Here is a 22,481-nt window from a genome sequence, read left to right as displayed (position 1 = left end):
CTGTCTCTGTTTTTCTTGATTTTCAGTTTGGTATGATGTTTTGGAAGATTTTTTTACCTCTCTGAAGGCCTAGGTCCAAAAGCCAGGGTACGCCACTGGCTATAAGGTATACTATGGGTGAAGTACAAGCCACTGCTCCTGGCAATCGCAGGAGTTCCTAAATTCATTGATCTATAGGTGCAGTAAGAAGAGTTCCCCCTATTGGCCAACCACCACCAATGCCAGCCAATAGTTACCCACTCCAGGAGGTCCTTCCACCCACTAAAATAAATAAACACAACAGTGAGGGGATTCTCCCAGTGAGAACAGATTTAGATTTGGAATATTTACTGTCATCCAGACCCTTTTCACGGTTATTACCTTAAAATTAACTAACTGGTTTCTTGAAATACGTTTGATCAATTCTGACTATTTAAAATTCTGCAACACTTTCTGATGATAAACCACAACCTATAATTAAAATATCTTATCATTCTCTCTATCAAACCAAATACAAGAGTGGAACATCAGTGGTTGGTGAAATATTGTTTTTATCTGTGGTCATTGTATACAGCTATGGTTGTCATTCTATGTCCCTCCCATAATCACAAATGACTTTCATCTCTCTTATTTGAAGATTCAGTCCTTCCTTCATGGTCTGGCAGTGTAAATCTAAACACAGAATGGAACGCATGTATATACCAGCTCTCGTCCTCTACGGATTCTGTAAGTTACTGTATCTATAGTTCAGATTTTGTGATTCATCAATAGATTTGGTCTCTCACATAGTTGTGACTGTGAAAAAGGTGTGTATGTAATGTGCATGAAGAATACGTTTTACTCACAACTCTCCCGTAACTTTTGTTCTCTCTTTCAGATCTGACCCATATTGTGTCTGTCTCTCCGCCACACTTAATGGTGGTCCGTTCAGGGGAAAATGTCACCCTGCAGTGCATCAATGTCCTTAAAAAAATGGGACACATTGCCTGGTTCAAGCAAGTCAACAGCTCAGAACCCCTGTGCATCACGTCTATGTGGAGCTCTCTGCCAACTGTTCATCATCAAAATGGATTTCATGGTAATCATATGAAAATGTTCATCGCCAATAGAACTACCTTTCTCAGAATCACAGAGGTGGATGTAGCTGATTCTGGTCTGTACTTCTGTGGAATGTTGGATAACTATTTCATCTTCACCAACGCGACTGTCCTGAAGGTCCAAGGTAATCTTTTCAATAAATTGTCTGCTATGACACCAAATGCACAAATCCTAGGTATCAGATATAATTTTGACTTCTGTTGGAGATACGACACTATCATACTACAGTTTGAATAACAGTAGAATATTTAACTCACCTAATTGTTCAAAAGGTCACAAAGATTATGACAAGGACCCTACAGAGCACTATGAAAAAGGTATGTTCATTCTGTAATTTTAAGTGAGAATATAACAGAAATTAATTGATATGATGTACCACGAAAGTACCACAGATTAGAAATAAACAGCATCTTATATCAACCTGGCCTGAGAATTTGTATCATTTCAGATGCTGATCCACAGATGAGAATCCTGGTCCTTCTCTCCATCATTAGAACTGCAGTTCTCTTCTGCTGTCTGACCATCTTAATCATCATCTACACCACCAGGAAATAGATAAAGCTCAGGCCAATATCAATACAATATATGCAGTATGAAACTTGCTTTCGCCAACATTTACATTTAACATTTACATTTAAGTCATTTAGCAGACGCTCTTATCCAGAGCGACTTACAAATTGGTGCATTCACCTATAATATCCAGTAGAACAACCACTTTACAATAGTGCATCTAAATCTTTTAAAGGGGGGGGGGGTTAGAAGGATTACTTTATCCTATCCCAGGTATTCCTTAAAGAGGTGGGGTTTCAGGTGTCTCCGCCAAGCACTGTATATGCACCTGTTGTATGTAAGCATTAATACATAGAACTGTGAACATGGACAGTGACTGAAGTTATGTTTTGAGGGCATGTGTCAGCTGTGATAGAGGTTTTCATGAAGGAAGAGTTGACAAATGTATAAATAAAGTTTTTAAAAAGTATCTGCATATTTTCGACTTGTTGAATGCTTTTGGGAATTTAAATGTTTTAGCTCATTGTTAGTATTTTTTACATACATAGTTTGAACATCTAATTGAGCAGCAAAGGTCTTGTCTGGTGTTTATCATCCAGATAAACAGATAGAGGTGTGGATAGAACATGTGTTGTTTTGATGCACTGAGGGTTGTACAGTTCTTTCAGAAAGTATTCACACCCCTTGACTTTTTTCCACATTTTGTTTTGTTACAAAGTGGGATAGAAATTTATTTAATTGTCTTTATTTATTAACGGTCTACACAAAATACTTTAATGTCAAAGCGGAAGAAAAATTCGGACATTTGTAAAAAAATTCAGAAAAATAAACACTAACATAACTTGATTCGGTACGTATTCAACCCCCTGAGTCAATACATGTTAGAATCACCTTTGGCAGCGATTACAGCTGTGAGTATTTCTGGTTAAGTCACTAAGCGCTTTCCACACCTGCATTGGTCAACATTTGCCAATTATTATTTTCTAATTCATCAAGCTCTGTCAAATTGGTTGTTGATAATTTCTATACAACAATTTTCAGGTCTTGCCATAGATTTTCAAGCAGATTTAAATCTACACTGTAACTCGGCCAGTTAGTGAAAGTTCCTATCTATTTGCTATGCTTGTAAATATGGAGTGGTACTCACCCCCTTGGTATTTTTCCTATTTTGTTGCCTTACAACCTGGAATTAAAATTGATTTTTTTGGGGGGGTTGTATCATTTGATTTACACAACATGCCTACCACTTTGAAGATGCCAAATATTTATTGTGAAACAAACAGGAAATAAGACAAAAAAACAGAACTTGAGTGTGTATAACTATTCACCTCCCCCAAAGGCAATAATTTGTAGAGCCACCTTTTGCCCATTATTCAAGGCAAAACTGCTCCAGCTCCTTCAAGTTGGATGGGTTCGACTGGTGTTTAGCAATCTTTAAGTCATACCACAGATTCTCAATTGGATTGAGTTCTGGGCTTTGACTAGGCCATTCCAAGATATTTAAATGTTCCCCTTAAACTACTTGAGTGTTGCTTTAGCAGTATGCTTAGGGTCATTGTTCTGCTGGAAGGTGAACCTCCGTCCCAGTCTCAAATCTGGTTGTGTTCATGAATGTATAATTAAAGTGCCAATGCATATATGGTAAACAGAGAGTAGCAGCAGTGTAAAGAGAGGTTGGGGGGGGGGGGGTCACAATGCAAATAGTCCAGGTAGTCATTTGATTAACTGTTCATGAGTCTTATGAATTGGGGGTAAAAGCTGTTGAGAAGCCTTTTGGTCCTAGACTTAGTAGAGAGAACAGTCTATGATTAGGGTGGCTGGGGTTTTTGACAATTTTTAGGGCCTTCCTCTGACACCGCCTGGTGTTGAGGTCCTGGATGGCAGGAGTTGCGGTCGGAGGCCGAGCAATTGCCGTACCAGGCCGTGATGCAACCAGTCAGGATGCTCTCGATATTGCAGCTGTTATATAAGTATCTGCTGTTAAATAAGATTTAGGACACAAACTGGGACAGAACTGCCAGAAACTGGGGAGCTTTTAACCAAACTCATACTTGTGGTAGTGTACTGTACTGTATATTTAAAGGGAAATAACCAATAAATAAAAAAATTGAGTGCAAACATTTTTTGGGCTACTTGGTGCGTATAATAGCAACACTGATAGGCCTAGTTATTTTCCACTGTGGTAAACTCATCTCATTCTCTCTCTCTGCTGAAGACGAGCAACCTGAACCACAGGAAGACTGACCTGGAGCTATCAGCTCTCACAACACTGAAATCTCTCTGTCTCTCTTTCTCTTGCTCTCTCACGCTCTCTCTGTTCTCTTCACACCACTCGCTCTCTCTCTCATTTCAATTGAATTAAAGGGGATTGATTGGCATGGGAAACATATGTTTACATTGTCAAAGCAAGTGAAATAGATCATAAACAAAAGTGAAATAAACAAAAATGAAGAGTCAACATAACACTTACAAAAGTTCTAAAATAATAAAGACATTTCAAATGTCAAATTATATAATATATGATTTATAGGTCATTATATAATCTAATAATATATAGGTCACATCTCTCTATCGCTCTCTGTTCTCAACACACCTCTCTGTAACGGCTGTCGTAGAGAGGGGACCAAAGCGCAGCGTGTTGATTGCTCATGATGAATATTTATTTTCACTTAGAACACTAAAGAAAAAATAACAAAGGGTAAACGAAAGCGCACAGTTCAGGTATAGAAAACTAAACAGAAGATAACTACCCACAACCACAGGTGGAAAAAAAAACTACTTAAGTATGATCTCCAATTAGAGACAATGAGGGCCTCTAATTGGAGATCATCCCCAAAAAACATAGAAATAGAAAACCTAGAACCTAAACATAGATATACAAAACATAGAAAAACACAAAACACCCCCTGTCCCACACTGACCTACTCTACCATAGAAAATAACATCTTACTATGGTCAGGACGTGACACTCTCTCTCTCTCTCTCTCTGTCTGCCACATCTAAACCATAATACAGATGAATTTAATTGAATGCATGATATACAATGATACTGTATGTTGGACACCTGGGGTTTGGGACACCTGCACAATGCCAACTGCTTTTTTTATGGATGTTTTGGAGCAATGGCTTCTTCCTTGCTGAGCGGCCATTCAGGTTATGTCGATATAGGACTCATTTTACTGTGGATATAGATACTTTGTACCTGTTTCCTCCAGCATCTTCACAAGGTCCTTTGCTGTTGTTCTGGGATTGATTTGCACTTTTCGCACCAAAGTACGTTCATCTCTAGGAGAAAATACGCATCTCCTTCCTGAGCGGTATGACCGCTGCGTGGTCGTATTGTGTTTATACTTGTGTACCATTGTTTGTACAGGTGTTTGGAAATTGCTCCCAAGGATGAACCAGACTTGTGGAGGTCCACAATTTTTTTCTAAGGTCTTGGCTGATTTGTTTTGATTTTCCAATCATGTCAAGCAAAGAAGCACTGACTTTGAAGGTAGGCCTTGAAATACATCCACAGGTACACCTCCAATTGATTCAAATTATGTCAATTAGCCTACCAGAAGCTTCTAAAGCCATGGCATCATTTTCTGGAATTTTCCAAGCTGTTTAAAGGCACAGTCAACTTAGTGTATGTAAACTTCTGACCCACTGGAATTGTGATACAGTGAATTATAAGTGAAATAATCTGTCTGTAAACAATTGTTGGAAAAATGACATGTATCATGCACAAAGTAGATGTCCTAACCGACTTGCCCAAACCATAGTTTGTTAACCTGTTAGGGCTAGGGGGCAGTATTTACACGGCCGGATAAAAAACGTACCTGATTTAATCTGGTTATTACTACTGCCCAGAAACTAGAATATGCATATAATTATTGGCTTTGGATAGAAAACACCCTAACGTTTCTAAAACTGTTTGAATGTTGTCTGTGAGTATAACAGAACTCATATGGCAGGCAAAAACCTGAGAAGATTCTGTACAGGAAGTGCCCTCTCTGACCATTCCTTGGGCTTCTTGACTTTCTTTATTGAAAACTTAGGATCTTTGCTGTAACGTGACACTTCCTACGGCTCCCATAGGCTCTCAGAACCCGGGAAAAAGCTGAATGGTGTCTTTGCAGCCCCTGGCTGAAAAACATTAGCGCCTTTGGTAAGTGGTCTATCAGAGGACAATGAGACTGAAGCGCGTGCACGAGGCGACCCCATGTTTTATTTTCTCTCTCTTTGAACTAAAACACGGTTTCCTGGTCAGAATATTATCGCTTTTTTACAAGAAAAATGGCATAGATTGATTTTAAACAGCGGTTGACATGCTTCGAAGTACGGTAATGGAATATTTAGAATTTTTTTGTCACGAAACGCGTCGGGCGCGTCACCCTTCTTTACCCTTTCGGATAGTGTCTTGAACGCACGAACAAAACAGAGGATATTTGAACATAACTATGGATTATTTTGAACCAAACCAACATTTGTTATTGAAGTAGAAGTCCTGGGAGTGCATTCTGACGAAGAACACCAAAGGTAATAACATTTGTCTTATAGTAAATCTGACTTTGGTGAGGGCTAAACTTGGTGGGTGTCAAAATAGCTAGCCCTGTGATGCCGGGCTATCTACTCAGAATATTGCAAAATGTGCTTTCACCGAAAAGCTATTTTAAAATCGGACATAGCGAGTGCATAAAGGAGTTCTGTATCTATAATTCTTAAAATAATTGTTATGTTTTTTGTGAACGTTTATCGTGAGTAATTTAGTAAATTCACCAGAAGTTTGCGGGGGTATGCAAGTTCTGAACGTCACATGCTAATTACATCGTTTAAAAGCTTAACTTCTTGTTAACCTCTTACATCGGAGGCTGAGCAGTTGCCATACCAGGCAGTGATGCAACCAGTCAGGATCCTCACAATGGTGTCACTGTAGAACCTGTAGAGCCAGTTAAGCTAGGTGTGGTCTCCGCAATTGTGGGGGGTGGGACAAGGGAGCTAACCGAGGCATGCAGAGCGGGACTGGGTGCTCCGCAGTAAAACAAAGCAATGAGAGCTACCCTAAACAACAGAATACAAGGCATATTGACATTAGAGGGAGGCATAAAGCAATCACAGGTGTTGATTGGGAGGGCTAAGACAACAACGGGTAAACAGCTAAGACAACAACAACGGGTAAATGGTGATGAATGGGCAGAGAGGGTCGGTAGGCTACACACAGGGCCTGAGTTTGAGGCTGGGGCTGACAGATAAACAAAATGAAGTACCGTGTTAATGAACTTTCCAGTAGGCATCAGCTGTGTAGCCGAGTGATCATAGGGTCCAATAAGCAGCAATGGACGAAACAGGGAGCTGCTCGGCAGTCGTCACTACGCTAGGCGAGCGGGAGACACGGCGCTCAGACAGCTAGCGGGCCCAGGGCTAGTAGCTGGGTTCTCACCGACATCAACAACGCAGAGGCTGGTTGAGAGCACATCGGCCGAAATACATCAGCAAACCAGTCGTGATGGATCGGCAGGGCTCCTGTGTCGACAAATGGTCCAGGCCAATTGGCAAGAGAGGTATTGTAGTTGGTGTACTTCTCTTGCTAGCGTTTGCTTGTTTCACTGTGGAATATTCTGGTATAATGAATGCTATTTTGGAACTGGTGCTCTCATGATTCAAGGTCAGTGTAGAAATGGGAGGAGATTGGAAGACAAAAAATATTGAGTAGAAAATATGTTTCCAATATCAGATGTTTGTGTTTCTGGTCAGCAACCTTATAAATTAATTGTAATTGTATGGATTTTTATCGCATTTCAGGTAAGACCCAGATGCAGACAACGTCAAATTAACAACAGTTTATTAATCCAACAGGGGCAGGCAAAAGACGGGTCAAGGGCAGGCATGGGTCAGTAATCCAGATAGGTGGGGGCAAAGGTACAGGACAGCAGGCAGACTCAGGTTCAGGGTAGGCAGAGGTCAGTAATCCAGATAGGTGGGGTAAAGTACAAGACGGCAGGCAGGCTCAGGGCAGACAGAAAAGGTCAAAACCGTGAAAACTAGAAAACAGGAACAATCGAGAGATGAACAGAGGGAAAACCGCTGATAGGCTTGACGAAACTGGCAACAGAGAAACAGAGAACACAGGTATAAATACACAGGGGATAATGGGGAGGATGGGCGACACCTAGAGGGGGGTGGAGACAATCACAAAAACAGGTGAAACAGATCAGGGTGTGACATTTTTCAATTTCTGAACTACATATCATTGGTTCTGGTTGTTATCATTATTATCCTGATAGTAACAAACATTCTCCTGACAATCTTGTGGAGGAGAGCTCTGCAAAAACGTAAGTAGTGTTCTAAAGTTTATCGTTGTCATGCCCAATAGAAAATATATTATCTATTAATTAAGTGATAATGCCAGAGAAGCCGGTGTTTGGAGGATATTTTGGCATGGATGTTGTTGCAAACCGTGCCAATATATGCTCCAAACACCGGCTTCGAGAGCATTATCACTTAATTAATATGTAGTTACCAACATATTCAAATAATTATTGACATTTTCATTAAAACATAATTTCTACAGTCCCGACACAAATCTAGGGTTGCTATCCAAGCACGGCTGGTAGTTCAGGGTTTTTGTTCTGTATCTATGGACGCGAACCAGTCGTTCGTTCTAAATGTTCCATTGCAATACTGGCTGGCAACGTTCTTAACCCTTGCTTGCTAGCTACTACTGCTAACTTACAGTCATGTCAAAAAGTGCAGCCAGAGTAAAATCCAAGTAAACTCAGAAAAAAAGAACCGTCCTCTCACTGTCAACTGTGTATATTTTCAGCATACTTAACATGTGTAAATATTTGTATGACCATAAGATTCAACAACTGAGACATAAACTGAACAAGTTCCACAGACAAATCAAAAGTCCCTGAACAAATCAAAAGTAACAGTCAGTATCTGGTGTGGCCACCAGCTGCATTAAGTACTGCTGTGCATCTCCTCCTCATGGACTGCAGCAGATTTGCCAGTTCTTGCTGTGAGATGTTACCCCACTCTTCCACCAAGGCACCTGAAAGTTCCCGGACATTTCTGTGGGGAATGGCCCTAGCCCTCACCCTCCGATCCAACAGGTCTCAGACGTGCTCAATGGGATTGAGATCCGGGCTCTTCGCTGACCATGGCAGAACACTGACATTCCTGTCTTGCAGGAAATCACGCACAGAACGAGCAGTATGGCTGGTGGCATTGTCATGCTGGAGAGTCATGTCAGGATGAGCCTGCAGGAAGGGTACCACATGAGGGAGGAGGTTGTGTAACACACAACGTTGAGATTGCCTACAATGACAACAAGCTCAGTCCGATGATGCTGTGACACACTGCTCCAGACCATGACAGACCCTCCACCTCCAAATCAATCCCCCTCCAGAATACAGGCCTTGGTGTAACGCTCATTCCTTCTACGATAAACGCGAATCCGACCATCACCCCTGGTGAGACAAACCCACAACTCGTCAGTGAAGAGCACTTTTTGCCAGACCTGTCTGGTCCAGAGACGGTGGGTTTGTGCCCATAGGCGACGTTGTTGCCTGTGATGTCTGGTGAGGACCTGCCTTACAACAGGCCTACAAGCCTTCAGTCCAGCCTCTCTCAGCCTATTGCGGACAGTCTGATCACTGATGGAGGGATTGTGCGTTCCTGGTGATCAGAGGAGATAGCCAACAACACAGCTAAAATAATCACTTCAAACTTAAGCTGGAAAGACTGCAAACTAGCTTCACTTCGTTTCGTTTTACCTTCTTTCAATTGAGATTTCTTTATATATATCCATAAAAATGTTGCTTAATGATTCATGATTTCCACTGGCTGAGAAAAGCTGCCTGCCTGTCTGTCTCTTCCCGACTCGCTACATGCTCATTACTATGGGACAGCTGGAGATCGAATTTGAATATTGAAACAATGTTGCAAGTGTCGGAGAGACAGACAGCAAGGTTAATTCAATTCTCCACTGTTGAAAACAGTGTAAAAGAAAAATAAGCAGTTAGTGTAAAAGAAATGTGAGCTAATATCTAGATGTTTTTTATACTAGAGATGAAGTTTATAAGTTTATAAATAGCCCGGCTAGGCTGATGAGACAGTGGATTGTGCAGTCAGATGGAACAGAGTAAATAGGTATTTTAATTTCATAGATTTAGCAGGTGGTAACTTGTGGAATAAACACCGTCTGGAATGCGCTTTTAACCAATCAGCATTCAGTATTAGACCCACCCGTTGTATAATGGCATATATAAATGACATTAATATTATATCATGTATGAATGGAAAACAATAATACACAAAAAATATATGATTTGTATTCTAATTAAGGTTGACCAAGGACACTTCACCCACATTTCATACTGTATGAATTTTTTTATTGAACATCTGAACAGCAATATCTGCATCATCAACATATCAAAAGGCTGACATATGGGAGTTTTAGTTTTACAATATTTCACTGAAGCTGACGAGCACTGAAACATTTGAAAGACAGTAAAACACATTTGTATTTGTAACAGCTAAAGGATTGAGAAACTGAATCATTGAATTAATCTATTTCCTGATGAGGTAGATGAAGAAGATGGTCAGACAGCAGAGGAGAAATCCAGTTCTTATGATGGAGAAGAGGACAAGGATCCTCATATCCTCTGAATATCACCACCTGAAAGAATGACATGTGTTCTATTATACAGAAGTGGTTATTACAGTGTAATAGAATGTATTTTAATTTGCCTTTATTTCATCAGGTAAGTCATTGAGAACACATTGTCTTTTACAAGAACTACCTGTGTATCTACAGTAAATGTAACGTTTATGTAATTTTAACAGAGGAGCATGAGAGGTTTACATCTTGGGGAGGTTGTAGACACAGCTCTGTGTAGGAGACCCAGCCTTAGGGCTCTTCTCACACTTATCACTCCTGTCTCCATGGGTATAAATGATTCCTGGACTGGATTCTCCTGAACCTAGGGCTGTTACTTACGGTGACCATATTACTGCCACAACGGCAGTCATGAATCATGACGGCAGTCAAATTCAACATTACCATTTAGTCACGGTAATTAGGCTTCTCCAAGCTCTGATTCTGCTGATGGTCTACCAAACTTGCTAACTGTCTGGTAGTCTGTACTCTATTGTGCCTCTAATAACTCTGACATGAATGCAAATGTAATCGAAAATCTAATCAAACACTTCATGAGATCCCATGAGCTCATGTTGCGCAATGTTTCTGTAGCCTATGCAATTGTGTGGGAAAACTGATGGATTCTAATAAAAAGAGGAGAATCCCATCAGCATTCTATAGGCTAGGCCTACTATATTTGTTTATTTCTCAACTTTCCTAATATTAAACACATTGCTACTCTTTATAGCAGGAGTATAGCCTACCTGGCTGGCATGAAAATAAACCACAGGGAAAAGCATTCTCCATTCGCTATTTAAGTGCATAGATTACGAGACAGGTGCATGATAATGGTCCATTCTAAATCAAAACAAATTTCACACATATATTATTTATTATATGTAAAGACAACTTTAAATCAAGAATAGTGTGATGGGTGACAATATTAGCCTATCACTTGTGAATGATGCCCAGCTTAAGGCAAACAGCGCATGTTTTTTTTTGCGACTCTTTCAAAGCATAGTCGCACACCTCATGTGTCACATCTACTCCCGTTCCCCGCTCCAACGCTCGACGTCGCAGGTTTACTAACCATCGTCCTGGCAACCATCATTACGCACACCTGGCAACCGTCAGTATGCACACTTGCACCAAATAATCAGTCACACCTGGACTTCATTACTACCTTGATTACTTACCATCTGTTCTGTCAGTCATCAGGTAGTATTGTTTATGTTTCCTTGTAAGCTTCTCTTTTTTTGTTTTCGTTCCATATTCGTTCCGTTTTCGTTCCATATTCATTATCATTAACTCACACTGCACTTGTTTCATGACTCCCTGCGTCTACATTATAGAATACTCCCAGGGACACCTACGCCTCCAACACCACGATCAGATGGCACAACTGGGTGCGACTATGGATGAGGTCCTCCACGTCATCCACCACCTCGACACCACCCGAGAGGATTCAATTTCAAATAGCGGAGGGCCTTCTACCATGAGTCGTTCAAGCGAACCAGTCCCCCAGCCTACCCATCAGTCCGCCCAGGTCAGAGATGCCCAACTGTCACTTCTGGACAAATTTGATGGGACTCCATCCAAATGCAGTTGCTTCCCACTCCAGTGCTCCCTCCATTTTGCTCAGGAGACGGGAGCCCCCACCACGAGAGGTCCAAGGTTGCCAAGGTCCTTTCACTGCTGACCGGGCAGGCGTTGGTGTGGGCTACGGCCGTCTGGGAGAGAGGAGAGGAAGAGCTGGGTTCCTACGAGGGGTTCACGGCTCTGTTCAGGGTGGTCTTTGATCATCCACCGGAGGGCAGAGAGGGAGGTGAGCGACTACTCCAACTCCGGCAGGATGCCCAGACCGCTGTGGAGTACGCCCTCACCTTCCGGACCGTGGCAGCCTCCAGTGGATGGAATGAGCCGGCACTGCGCACCCAATTCCAAAGAGGACTGCACGAGGAGGTTCAGACGGAATTGCCGTGCCGGGATGACAACCTTTCCCTGGATGTGCTCATCGCAATGGCCATCCGTCTGGACAACCTTCTTCAGGAGCATCGGCGTGCCCCTCGACCTCCTCCTTTGGCCGTCCTGGGGCAGAGCCTGAACCCATGGAGATAGGGGTCACACACCTGTTCGTGACAGCCCCAGCTGTCTCCGGCGCTGTCGCTCTGTGTCCCTATTGCGGGCAGGAGGGGTATCAGCTCCGGCGGTGTCTGGTACTTCCCAACCCAAAGTCCAATAGGACAGAAGGACTGCCCCGTGATCATCCATCTCCCAGGCTAGGTGTGAGTATTCCTTCATTATCGTTTTCTGCCACCCTTCCTGGTTTCTATTTCACTGGCTGCTGTCCCTCAGGTGTTGTCTCCACAGCTCTAGTGGAGTCCGCTGCGGCAGGGAATTTTATCAACCAGTCCCTCGTCTCCTCCTTGAACATCACCACATACCCACTCTCCTCTCATTTTCTGGTCCGAGCCCTGGATAAACAACCATTGGGATGTGGCACTATTACGCACATCACAGCACCACTAACCCTCACCATGGGGTACCAGCCTCAATCTAACTGGCAGGTGGAGAGGATGAACCAGGAGCTGGGGAGGTTCCTGAGGAGTCACTGCCAGGACTGGCAGAATGAGTGGGCCGGATTCCTTCCCTGGGTGGAATAGGCCCAGAATTCATTACTTCACTCCTCCACCAGGCTGACTCCCTTCCACTGTGTTCTGGGTTATCAGCCTGCCCTGGCTCCATGGACCCCGAGCCAGACCAAAGCTCCTGTGGTGGATGAGTGGTTCAGGTGCTCAAAAGAGGTCTGGAATGATGCCCACATGAGGCTCCAGCGCGCCGTCAGCCGTCAGAAGGAGCAGGTGGATCACCACCACAGTGAGGCTCCTGTGTTCCATCCTGTTGATTGCGTCGGGCTCTCCACCTGGAACATCCCACTCCGCCTGCCCCGTAAGAAGCCGAGTCCCCGGTTTGTGGGGCCGTTCAAGGTACTCTGGAGGGTCAATGAGGTGATATATAGATTACAGCCCCCCACTAACTACCGGATTTCACCCTCTTTTCATGTTTCCCTAACAGGACCCTAACAGGACAACAACCCTAAGCACACAGCCAAGACAATGCAAGTGTGGCTGCGGGAGAAGTTTCATCAGTGTCACGCCCTGGCCATAGAGAGGGTTTTGTTCTCTATTTTGGTTAGGCCAGGGTGTGACTGGGGTGGGCGTTCTATGTTCCTTTTTCTATGTTTTTGTATTTCTTTGTTTTGGGTCGAGTAGGGTTCCTAATCAGAGGCAGCTGTCTATCGTTGTCTCTGATTAGGAATCATACTTAGGCAGCCTTTTCCCACCTGTGCTTTGTGGAATCTTGAGTTTGTGTAGCTGCCTGTGAGCAGCCCAGAACGTCATTCTTCGTTTTCATTTGTATTGTTTGGTGAGTTTCATATTTATTAAACATGTGGAACTCTAAGCATGCTGAGCCTTGGTCTACTCCTTTAGATGGGAGTGACAATCAGACAATATTTTTTTTTCTTCTCAAGGTCTGAGAGTCCTTTAGGTGCCTTTTGGCAAACTCCAAGCCGGGTTGTCATGTGCCTTTTACTGAGGAGTGGGTTCCGTCTGGCCACTCTACCATAAAGGCCTGATTGGTGGAGTGCTGCAGAGATGGTTGTCCTTCTGGAAGGTACTCCCATCTCCACAAAGGATCTCTGGAGCTCTGTCAGAGTGACCATTGGGTTCTTGGTCACCTCCCTGACCAAGGCTCTTCTCCCCCGATTGCTCAGTTCATTCGGGGTGGACAGGTCTAGGAACAGTCTTGTTGGTTCCAAACTTCCATTTAGAATGATGGAGTCCACTGTGTTTTGGTGACCTTCAATGCTGCAAAAATGTCTAAAAACCTGTTTTCACTTCATCATAATGGGGTATTGTGTGTAGATTGATGAGTATTTTTATTTTATTTAATACATTTTAGGATAAGGCTGTAACATAACAAAATATGGGAAAAGGGAAGGGGTCTGAATATTTTCCAAATGCACTGTAGGTCAACTTTTGTACTATGGGGGAAAGTAGATTGACATTGGCTAGTGCTTTTGCTGTCCATTAGGCCTACTCATCTTGTTGGCTGACAAAAAGTAAATGTGGACGGTACTTCCAATATCTTCAATATATGCCTCGGAATTGGATAAGGACGCGTGCAGTTGCGTCCCCGATGTTTCTGTCTTCACTTGTAGCATGTAAGAAAGACTGAGAGCCATGTGAGTGAGAGGTGCTTCGGAACGCAGACGGGAGAAGGGAATTATAATTATTAAACTCAGCCCAAGTGCACAACGGCCCCTGGCCGCAAAAGGCATGGATCAGGTCAGGGCTCAACACAAGGACAACTCAGAGTATGCTATTCTGTTCTTCTGAAATAGACTTAATTTTATTAATATCATGTTTCTTTAGACTTGTCAAAAATAAATAATGGATTTATTGAAATGGTGTAGGCTATATCATATGGATTTATTTGACTTTTTTAAAATGTAGATAAGTGGCTTGTAGTCTGTGCGTGGAAGCCAGGAGATGCTAAATGTGTTTATGTTAATTAACAGTCAAATAACGTGAGACCAGCTTGACAATCACCTGCTGAAAAAATGTCATGACCGCCACAGCCCTACCTGAGCCATGTCTGAACCAATAGACACTGTGTTCTCCTTTCCAGGTCTCAGTGTGCATTGTACAGTTCAGAGTCACAGTGTCTCCTGGCTGGACTGACTCAGACACAGACTACTCTACAACTGTCTTGCTGTTGGAGCATGAATCTGAAAAGAGGGTTTAAATATGTCATTTAATCTCTTAACAATCTACAACTTCCCCATAGCAAGTGCTCTTACTCAATGAGGGAATCATCAGATTGTGAGAATACCTGATATTTCCTTTAAGACACTTAAAAAAAATTCTTAGGCTAACTCATCACTACTCTTTATCTATCTAAAATCCTAATTTTCCCTGAAAATATTTAAGTAATTGAAAGCATTTCTTCTCAGTACTGTCCCTTTTATATTGAGGATGGTTCTTTTTCCAAATTCTACCACATTTGTGTGAGCGCTCCCATAGTAGTACATTGCTGAATCTGAGCTTTTCATGTCTGAGATGCTGAGGTGATTTATTTCTTGTCCGCTTTCCACTAAAAATCAAGGTTTACCCTTGAACTCGTGATAAAATGTAAGACCCTTGTCATACTTATAGATAGATGGTTGAGATGACCTGAGGTTTTTCTCCCAAGGGTTACTTGTACCAGGAGAAATGCATGGCCACGCCGCCTTCATAGAATCACTGCAAAGTCACTGTGTCCCCAACGTTGGCTGACATGAGACCACTCTCCTGTTGCATAGCTGAGGGCTCAGTCCCAGCTTGTGCATGAACTACAACTAAACAAAAGACATCTTATACAAATATATTAACTGTTATATATACATTAAAATACAAGATTGGAATGCGTCTGAGTTTAAATCAAAATAAATTGTATCATTGTACTCCCTGATGAAGGCTACGGCTGAACATGACTGAGTAAAAAATATATATATATGTTGAACATGCCATCATAATAAAAGCAAATAAAACATACCCATCTCTCCAAGAAGAAAAAATGTGCACAGTGGCGCGAACATCCTGATAGCTATCATCTTCTTAAAAACCTGTGTCTTGAGTGGAAAAGTCTACCTCTGTAGAACAACACTTCTATGAGTTGATTTACTTTCTGAGATGCATTGTATAGTCTGCGTTATCTCATTTAGCATTTCATCAGATTACAAGGTTTCCACAGTATGCACCGATGACATGCTGAAGGTAGGATAAGTGCCCCTGTGGTGGCTTGACCTTACTCAGATGACAAGAGACCGGATGGACAGAGCTGAACATCCTGTTGGGCTGACACTATTGTGTTTATCTTCTAAGATCTATGCTTTCAAATGTAATGCACTAAAGGTCCGAATTTAGCCAAAGCCTGGCCTTTATTTTCAGAGAATAGATATTGTTGTCTTAACAACCCACTCCCCTTTAAGGATTGGGGAGCTCAGAAGGCCCAAGGATTTATGAAGTAAGTGTTGTATATTTGAAATATATATCTAGTTTTAATTTCTATTTGATCTATTCAATAATATTTCAATGATATTCTGATTATATTCTTCTTTTCAATGACATTCTGATTTAATCTCTTCAGTTTGTGTTAAAAAAGACAGTTTAAACTGAGGAGAAAAAAGGTCCAACCAGGATTTTTCTTTGGTTGTCTCTGGGAAGAAATGTAGCTAGATAGCTCCACATCGGCTAGGCCCTTAGAAGCTCGATAGAAGGCACCGGCCATCCAACCGTATTAAAGCAGAATTTTGTAGTGACCCTCCAGCATGACAATGCCACCAGCCATACTGCTCGTTCTGTGCGTGATTTCCTGCAACACAGGAATGTCAGTGTTCTGCCATGGCCAGCGAAGAGCCTGGATCTCAATCCCATTGATCACTTCTGGGACCTGTTGGATCGGAGGGTGAGGGCTAGAGCCATTCCCCCCAGAAATGTCCGGGAACTTGCAGGTGCCTTGGTGGAAGAGTGGGGTAACATCTCACAGCAAGAACTGGCAAATCTGGTGCAGTCTATGAGGAGGAGATGCACTGCAGTACTTAATGCAGCTGGTGGCCACACCAGATATTGACTGTTACTTTTGATTTGTTCAGGGACTTTGGATTTGTCTGTGGAACTTGTTCAGTTTATGTCTCAGTTGTTGAATCTTATGGTCATACAAATATTTACACATGTTAAGTATGCTGAAAATATACACAGTTGACAGTGAGAGGATGGTTCTTTTTTTCTGAGTTTACTTTGATTTTACTCTGGCTGCACTTTTTGACATGACTGTAAGTTAGCAGTAGTAGCTAACTTTTTCAGGGACACATTATTCAATTTCTGTTAGTCACATGTCTGTGGAACTTGTTAAGTTTATGTCTCTGTTATTGAATTATGTCATGTTCATACAAACATTTACATGTTTGCTGAAAATAAACGCAGTTGACAGTGAGAGGATGTTTCTTTTTTTGCTGAGTTTATTTGGATTTGGAATACTTACTGTCGTCCAGACCTTTTTCAAAGGTTATTACATTAAAATTGACTAAATATGTTTGACTAACTGGTCTGTTGGAATACATTTCATCAATTCTTAGTATTTACAATTGATATTCTGGGAACCATGATGATAAACTACAGTCTATAATTAAAATATCTTATCATTCTGTCTATTAAACCAAATGCAAGAGTGGAACATCAGTGGTTAGTGATAAGATCATTTTTATCTGTGGTCATTGTATACAGCTATGGTTGTCATACTATGTCCCGCCCATAATCACAAATGACTTTCATCTCTCTTATTTGAAGATTCAGTCCTTCATTCATGGTCTGGCAGTGTAGATCTAAACACAGAATGGAACGCATAAATGTGACAATTCTCGTCCTCTGCAGCTTCTGTAAGTTACTACGTCCTCAATTCCGATTTTGTGATTCATCAATAGATTTGGACTCTCACATAGTTGTGACTGTGTTTAGGTGTGTATGTAATGTGCATGAAGAATACGTTTTACTCACAACTCTTTCTTAACTTTCGTTCTCTCTCTCAGATCTGACCCATGTTGTGTCTGTCTCTCCGCCACACTTAATGGTGGTCCATTCAGGGGAAAATGTCACCCTGCAGTGCATCAATGTCCTTAAAAAAATGGGATACATTGGCTGGTTCAAGCAAGTCAACAGCTCAGAACCCCTGTGCATCACGTCTATGTGGAGCTCTCTGCCAACTGTTCATCATCAAAATGGATTTCATGGTAATCATATGAAAATGTTCATCGCCAATAGAACTACATTTCTCAGAATCACAGAGGTGGATGTAGCTGATTCTGGTCTGTACTTCTGTGGAATGTTGGATAACTATTTCATCTTCACCAATGCGACTGTCCTGAAGGTCCAAGGTAATCTTTTCAATAAATTGTCTGCTATGACACCAAATGCACAAACAATTATCCTAGGTATCAGATATAATTTTGACTCATGTTGGAGATACAATACTATTGTATAACAGTTTGAATAACAGTCGAATATTTAACTCACCTAATCGTTCTAAAGGTCACAAAGATTATGACAAGGACCCTACAGGGCACTATGAAAAAGGTATGTTCATTCTGTAATATTAAGTGAGAATCTTTCAGAAATGAATTAATATGATGTACCATGAAAGTAACACAGAAAAAAAATTAAGTACAACAGAATTTTTATAGCAATCTGAGAATTCTCCATTCTGAATTGGTAGCCAACGGGGTAAAAGTTTGTATAGTTCTGATTCTAATTTAAATATATTTTGAAGGAGATGAAGATGGAACCATGAAGCTCTTCCTATTGGTTGTGATCCTGGGTGTTCTAACTGCTGTTCTACTGATAATCATCCTCATCCTGGTCCTCAAGGTCAGACGAGATTCAAACAGACTCAACACAGGTATGGAGCCTATTTAATATGGGGCCTGCTATTAATTACACTTATATAGAAAATGTTTCACATGACATACTGCAGGAGTAGGCAACCCTGGTCCTGGAGAGCCACAGGAACATAATGTTTTAATTTAACCAACATGGAAGACCAGGTGTGTTCAATTTAGGCAATCACTGAACTGATCAATTAGCTTAGTTAAGAAGGTGTGGTGCCGAGTTGGAACAAAATCCTGCAATACCTGTGGCACTGCAGGAACAGTGTTGCGTACCCCTGACATACTGAGAATTGAGTCAGTAAAAGTTATAATGTTCGCACTACAATGGAATGATCAGTTGATATCTTCTCTCATCTCTGTTAATATCATATTCAGGACCTGACTCGCAAAGACAACCACAAAATGACCAGGTAAATGCTATTTGTTCAGTGACATTATTTTGAAAATATGAGCAATTCAGAAACAGTTTAAATTATATTTGTATTTCATGGTGTTTCCAAATGTACAGAACCAAGATACTGATGCACTGAATTATGCTGCCCTGAATTTCACCTCCAAGAAGAAGAAGAGGGAGAGAAGAAGAGAGAAGGAGCTGGACCCCCATGTAATGTATGCTGCTACAAGATGACAAAGTGGAGGATGGAGAGGAGGACAATTGGTTTGCCATATCTTTGAATACAAGTTTAAATCTTCCTATATTGTATGTGTAGTTAAATCAAATGAATTGAAATGTAAATCAGTAAATATCTCTGTAGTTTCTCTGCTTTGTACTTCAGGGCCACACAGCTCAGTGGTACAGGGGTGGTCAGAGAGGGGGAGTTAGACTCAAACCACAACAGTTTAATCTGTTTAAATTAGTTTAGATCACTTTGTTTAGTTAGTCGTAAAGAACAAGTACCAAGCATAGGACAATTTTATTACATTGATTACTTAATAAAGTTTGTTTAATCAAAACTGTCACAAGATTGCTTATCATGTTATTTGCCCATTAGTATTTCCTGTCTTCACTGCACTGATCACAGCCCCCTATTCTGAAAGGCAACTATTTTCCTTATAAGGAGAATATGATTGGGGTCTGAGGTAGAGGGACCAGTGAGGAACGCATCACTTCCTGTGCTGTGAGTGATTTTCTAAGAGTGTGCCTGCTCAAAATAACCAGGTCACTTTTACACTACGGGACATGTGTAAGTAGAAACGCGTGGGTGATTTGACGGGTGGTTGACAGTAATGTGAGATGGAGACAGTAGACATTTCATGCGTCACCCTCTCTCTGCTGAAGACAAACAACCAGCACTACAGGAAGACTGGCCTTCAGGTCTCACCACACCTCTCAGTGCATCAAAACCACACACGCTCTTTTCACACCTCTCATCTGTTCATCTGGATGATAAACACCAGACCACTGCCGCTCAGTTAGATGTGCGAAGTATGTGAAGAATACAAACAAGCTAATAGCCTTTCCCATAACCTAAAGTATTCAACAAGAATACAAAGTAGAGATTGCAATTGGGTGTAATCTCAATAGTTTCGTCAACTATTTTCCATGAAAATCTCTGACCAATTCACTCAAACAGAACGACTTAAGTCAGTATCAGTGTTCACAGTGCTATTGATTAATAATTATACAATAAGTGAATACACAGGGATTTGGCGAAAGCAAGTAACATACTACATTTAGTCTATTGATAATGGCCTTAGCTTTATCTATTTCCTGATGAGGTAGATGATGACGAGGATGGTCAGACAGCAGAGGAGAACTCCAGTTCTCATGATGGTGAGAAGTACCAGGATTGTCATCTATGGATCAACATCACCATCTGAAAGACATTAAATCTACTGTATCACTCCACTATAGTGCTGTGGGCAGCAGCCAAAAATGTGTTATCAATCATTAACTGTAATGTTAATGTCTTTCTAATAATAGCATATGGGTTAAGAAATGTAAGCTGCCTTCAACATCCAGCATGGTCAAGTTCCCAAACCGTAAACAACAGGTGTAGACAAACAGTGAAATGCTTACTCACAGGACTTTCCCAACAATGCAAAGAGAGAAAGAAAATAGAGAAATAATACAAAAGTAAAACACTTAATAATAAATACACAATAACTAACAATAACTTGGCTACATACACAGGGTACCAGCTAATTGAGGTAGATATGTACATATAACTAGGAATAAAGTGACAAATAAATAGTAGCAGCAGCATATGTAATGAGTCGAAAAATGTTGTGCAATGCAAATTGTCAGAGTACTGCAGCTGTTTGATGAACTACTATATTTAACTATGTAGCTGTCTTATGGCTTGGGGTAGAAGCTGTTCAGGGTCCTGTTGGTTCCAGACTGTCACGTCTGCTCCCACTCTTCCCTTCCTCTGGCGCTCGAGGATGCCAGATTACCCTGCATCACACGCTCCTGCCATCCATCACTCACACCTGCCCTTCCTCGTCACTCGCGTCAGCATTATTGGACTCACCTGGATTCACTTATCTCCTGTTTTTTTCCTCCCCTATATTTTTCAGTTCACTAGCTCTGTTCCCTGCTCTTTCATTGATTGTCTCTTGTCTTTGTTTGTTGACGCTGTGCCTGTCTCGTCTCTGTCTGTTGTAATTAAATGTTTTACTCCCCGTACCTGCTTCGTCTCTCCAGCATCATTCCACGTGACACAGACATGTTGCATCGATACTGCTTGTCGTGCTGGAGCAAAGAGAACAGTCTATGGCTTGAGTAGCTAGAGTCTTTAAAACAAATGTAGGTCCTTCCTCTGTCACAGCCTGGTATAGAGGTCCTGGATGGCAGGTAGCTCGGCCCCAGTGATGTACTGAGCCGTACGCACTACAATATGTTGCACCTTGCGGTTGGGTGCTTAGCTTAATGATGAGCTTGGTTTGCATAGCGCCTTGCAGTCGCGTCCTTAGCTTAGTGATGAGCTTGGAGGGCTCTATGGTGTTGAACACTGAGCTGTAGTCAATGAACAGTATTCTCACATAGGTGTTCATCTTGTCCAGGCAGGAAAGGGCAGTGTGGAGTGCAATAGAGATTGCTTCATCTATGGATTTGTTTTGGTGATGTGTGAATTGGAGTGGCTCGAGGGTGCTCTCAGTACTCGTCCTGGTAATCCGTCTGGCCCTGCGGCCTTGTGAATGTTAACCTGTTTATAGGTCTTACTTACATTGGCTACGGAGAGCGTGATAACAGTTGTCCAAAACAGCTGGTGCTCTCATGCATGGTTCAGTGCTACTTGCCTCGAAGCGAGCATAGAAGTTATTTAGCTCGTCTGGTAAGCTTGTGTCACTGGGTAGCTCTCTGTTGTGCTTCCCTTTGTAGTCTGAAATCGTTTGCAAGCCTTGCCACATCCGACGAGCAACAGAGCCGGTGTAATATGCTTTGAACTTAGGCCTGTATTGATGCTTTGCCTGTTTGATGGTTCGTCGGAGGGCATAGCGGGATTTCTTATAAGCTTCCGGGTTAGAGTCCCGCTCCTTGAAAGCGGTGGCTCTACCCTTTAGCTCAGTGCGAATGTTGCCTGTAATCCATGGCTTCTGGTTGGGGTATGTACGTGCAGTCACTGTGGACGACGTCATCGATGCACTTATTGATGAAGCCAGTGACTAATGTGGTGTACTCCTCAATGCCATCAGAAGAATCCCGGAACATATTCCAGTTTGTGCTAGCAAAACAGTTCTGTAGTTTACCATCTGCTTCATCTGACCACTTTTTTATAGACCGAGTCACTGGTGCTTCCTGCTTTAATTTTTGCTTGTAAGCAGGAATCAGGAGGT

General features: G+C 41.9%; 1 protein-coding gene across 2 annotated transcripts; it reads left to right on the top strand.

Moving 5' to 3' along the window:
• The first annotated feature begins 648 nt into the window (after nucleotides 1-648).
• On the top strand, nucleotides 649-19,661 carry LOC115194319 (uncharacterized). 2 transcript variants are annotated; one of them, XM_029753946.1, is made up of 6 exons: nucleotides 649-705; nucleotides 17,847-18,191; nucleotides 18,346-18,390; nucleotides 18,584-18,712; nucleotides 19,077-19,111; nucleotides 19,210-19,661. In XM_029753946.1, exons 1-6 carry the CDS (start codon nucleotides 663-665, stop codon nucleotides 19,327-19,329), a joined length of 717 nt encoding a protein of 238 aa, XP_029609806.1. In that variant the 5' UTR covers nucleotides 649-662; the 3' UTR covers nucleotides 19,330-19,661. The 2 variants fall into 2 exon arrangements, with proteins under 2 accessions (XP_029609806.1, XP_029609805.1); XM_029753945.1 differs by lacking the exon at nucleotides 649-705 and adding an exon at nucleotides 17,633-17,696.
• The last annotated feature ends 2,820 nt before the right edge of the window (nucleotides 19,662-22,481 follow it).

The sequence above is a fragment of the Salmo trutta genome, chromosome 5, assembly GCF_901001165.1.
Source record: "Salmo trutta chromosome 5, fSalTru1.1, whole genome shotgun sequence".
Taxonomy (NCBI): domain Eukaryota; kingdom Metazoa; phylum Chordata; class Actinopteri; order Salmoniformes; family Salmonidae; genus Salmo; species Salmo trutta.
Note: the sequence above shows the minus strand (reverse complement) of the source record. Positions and strands in the feature narration are given on the sequence as shown.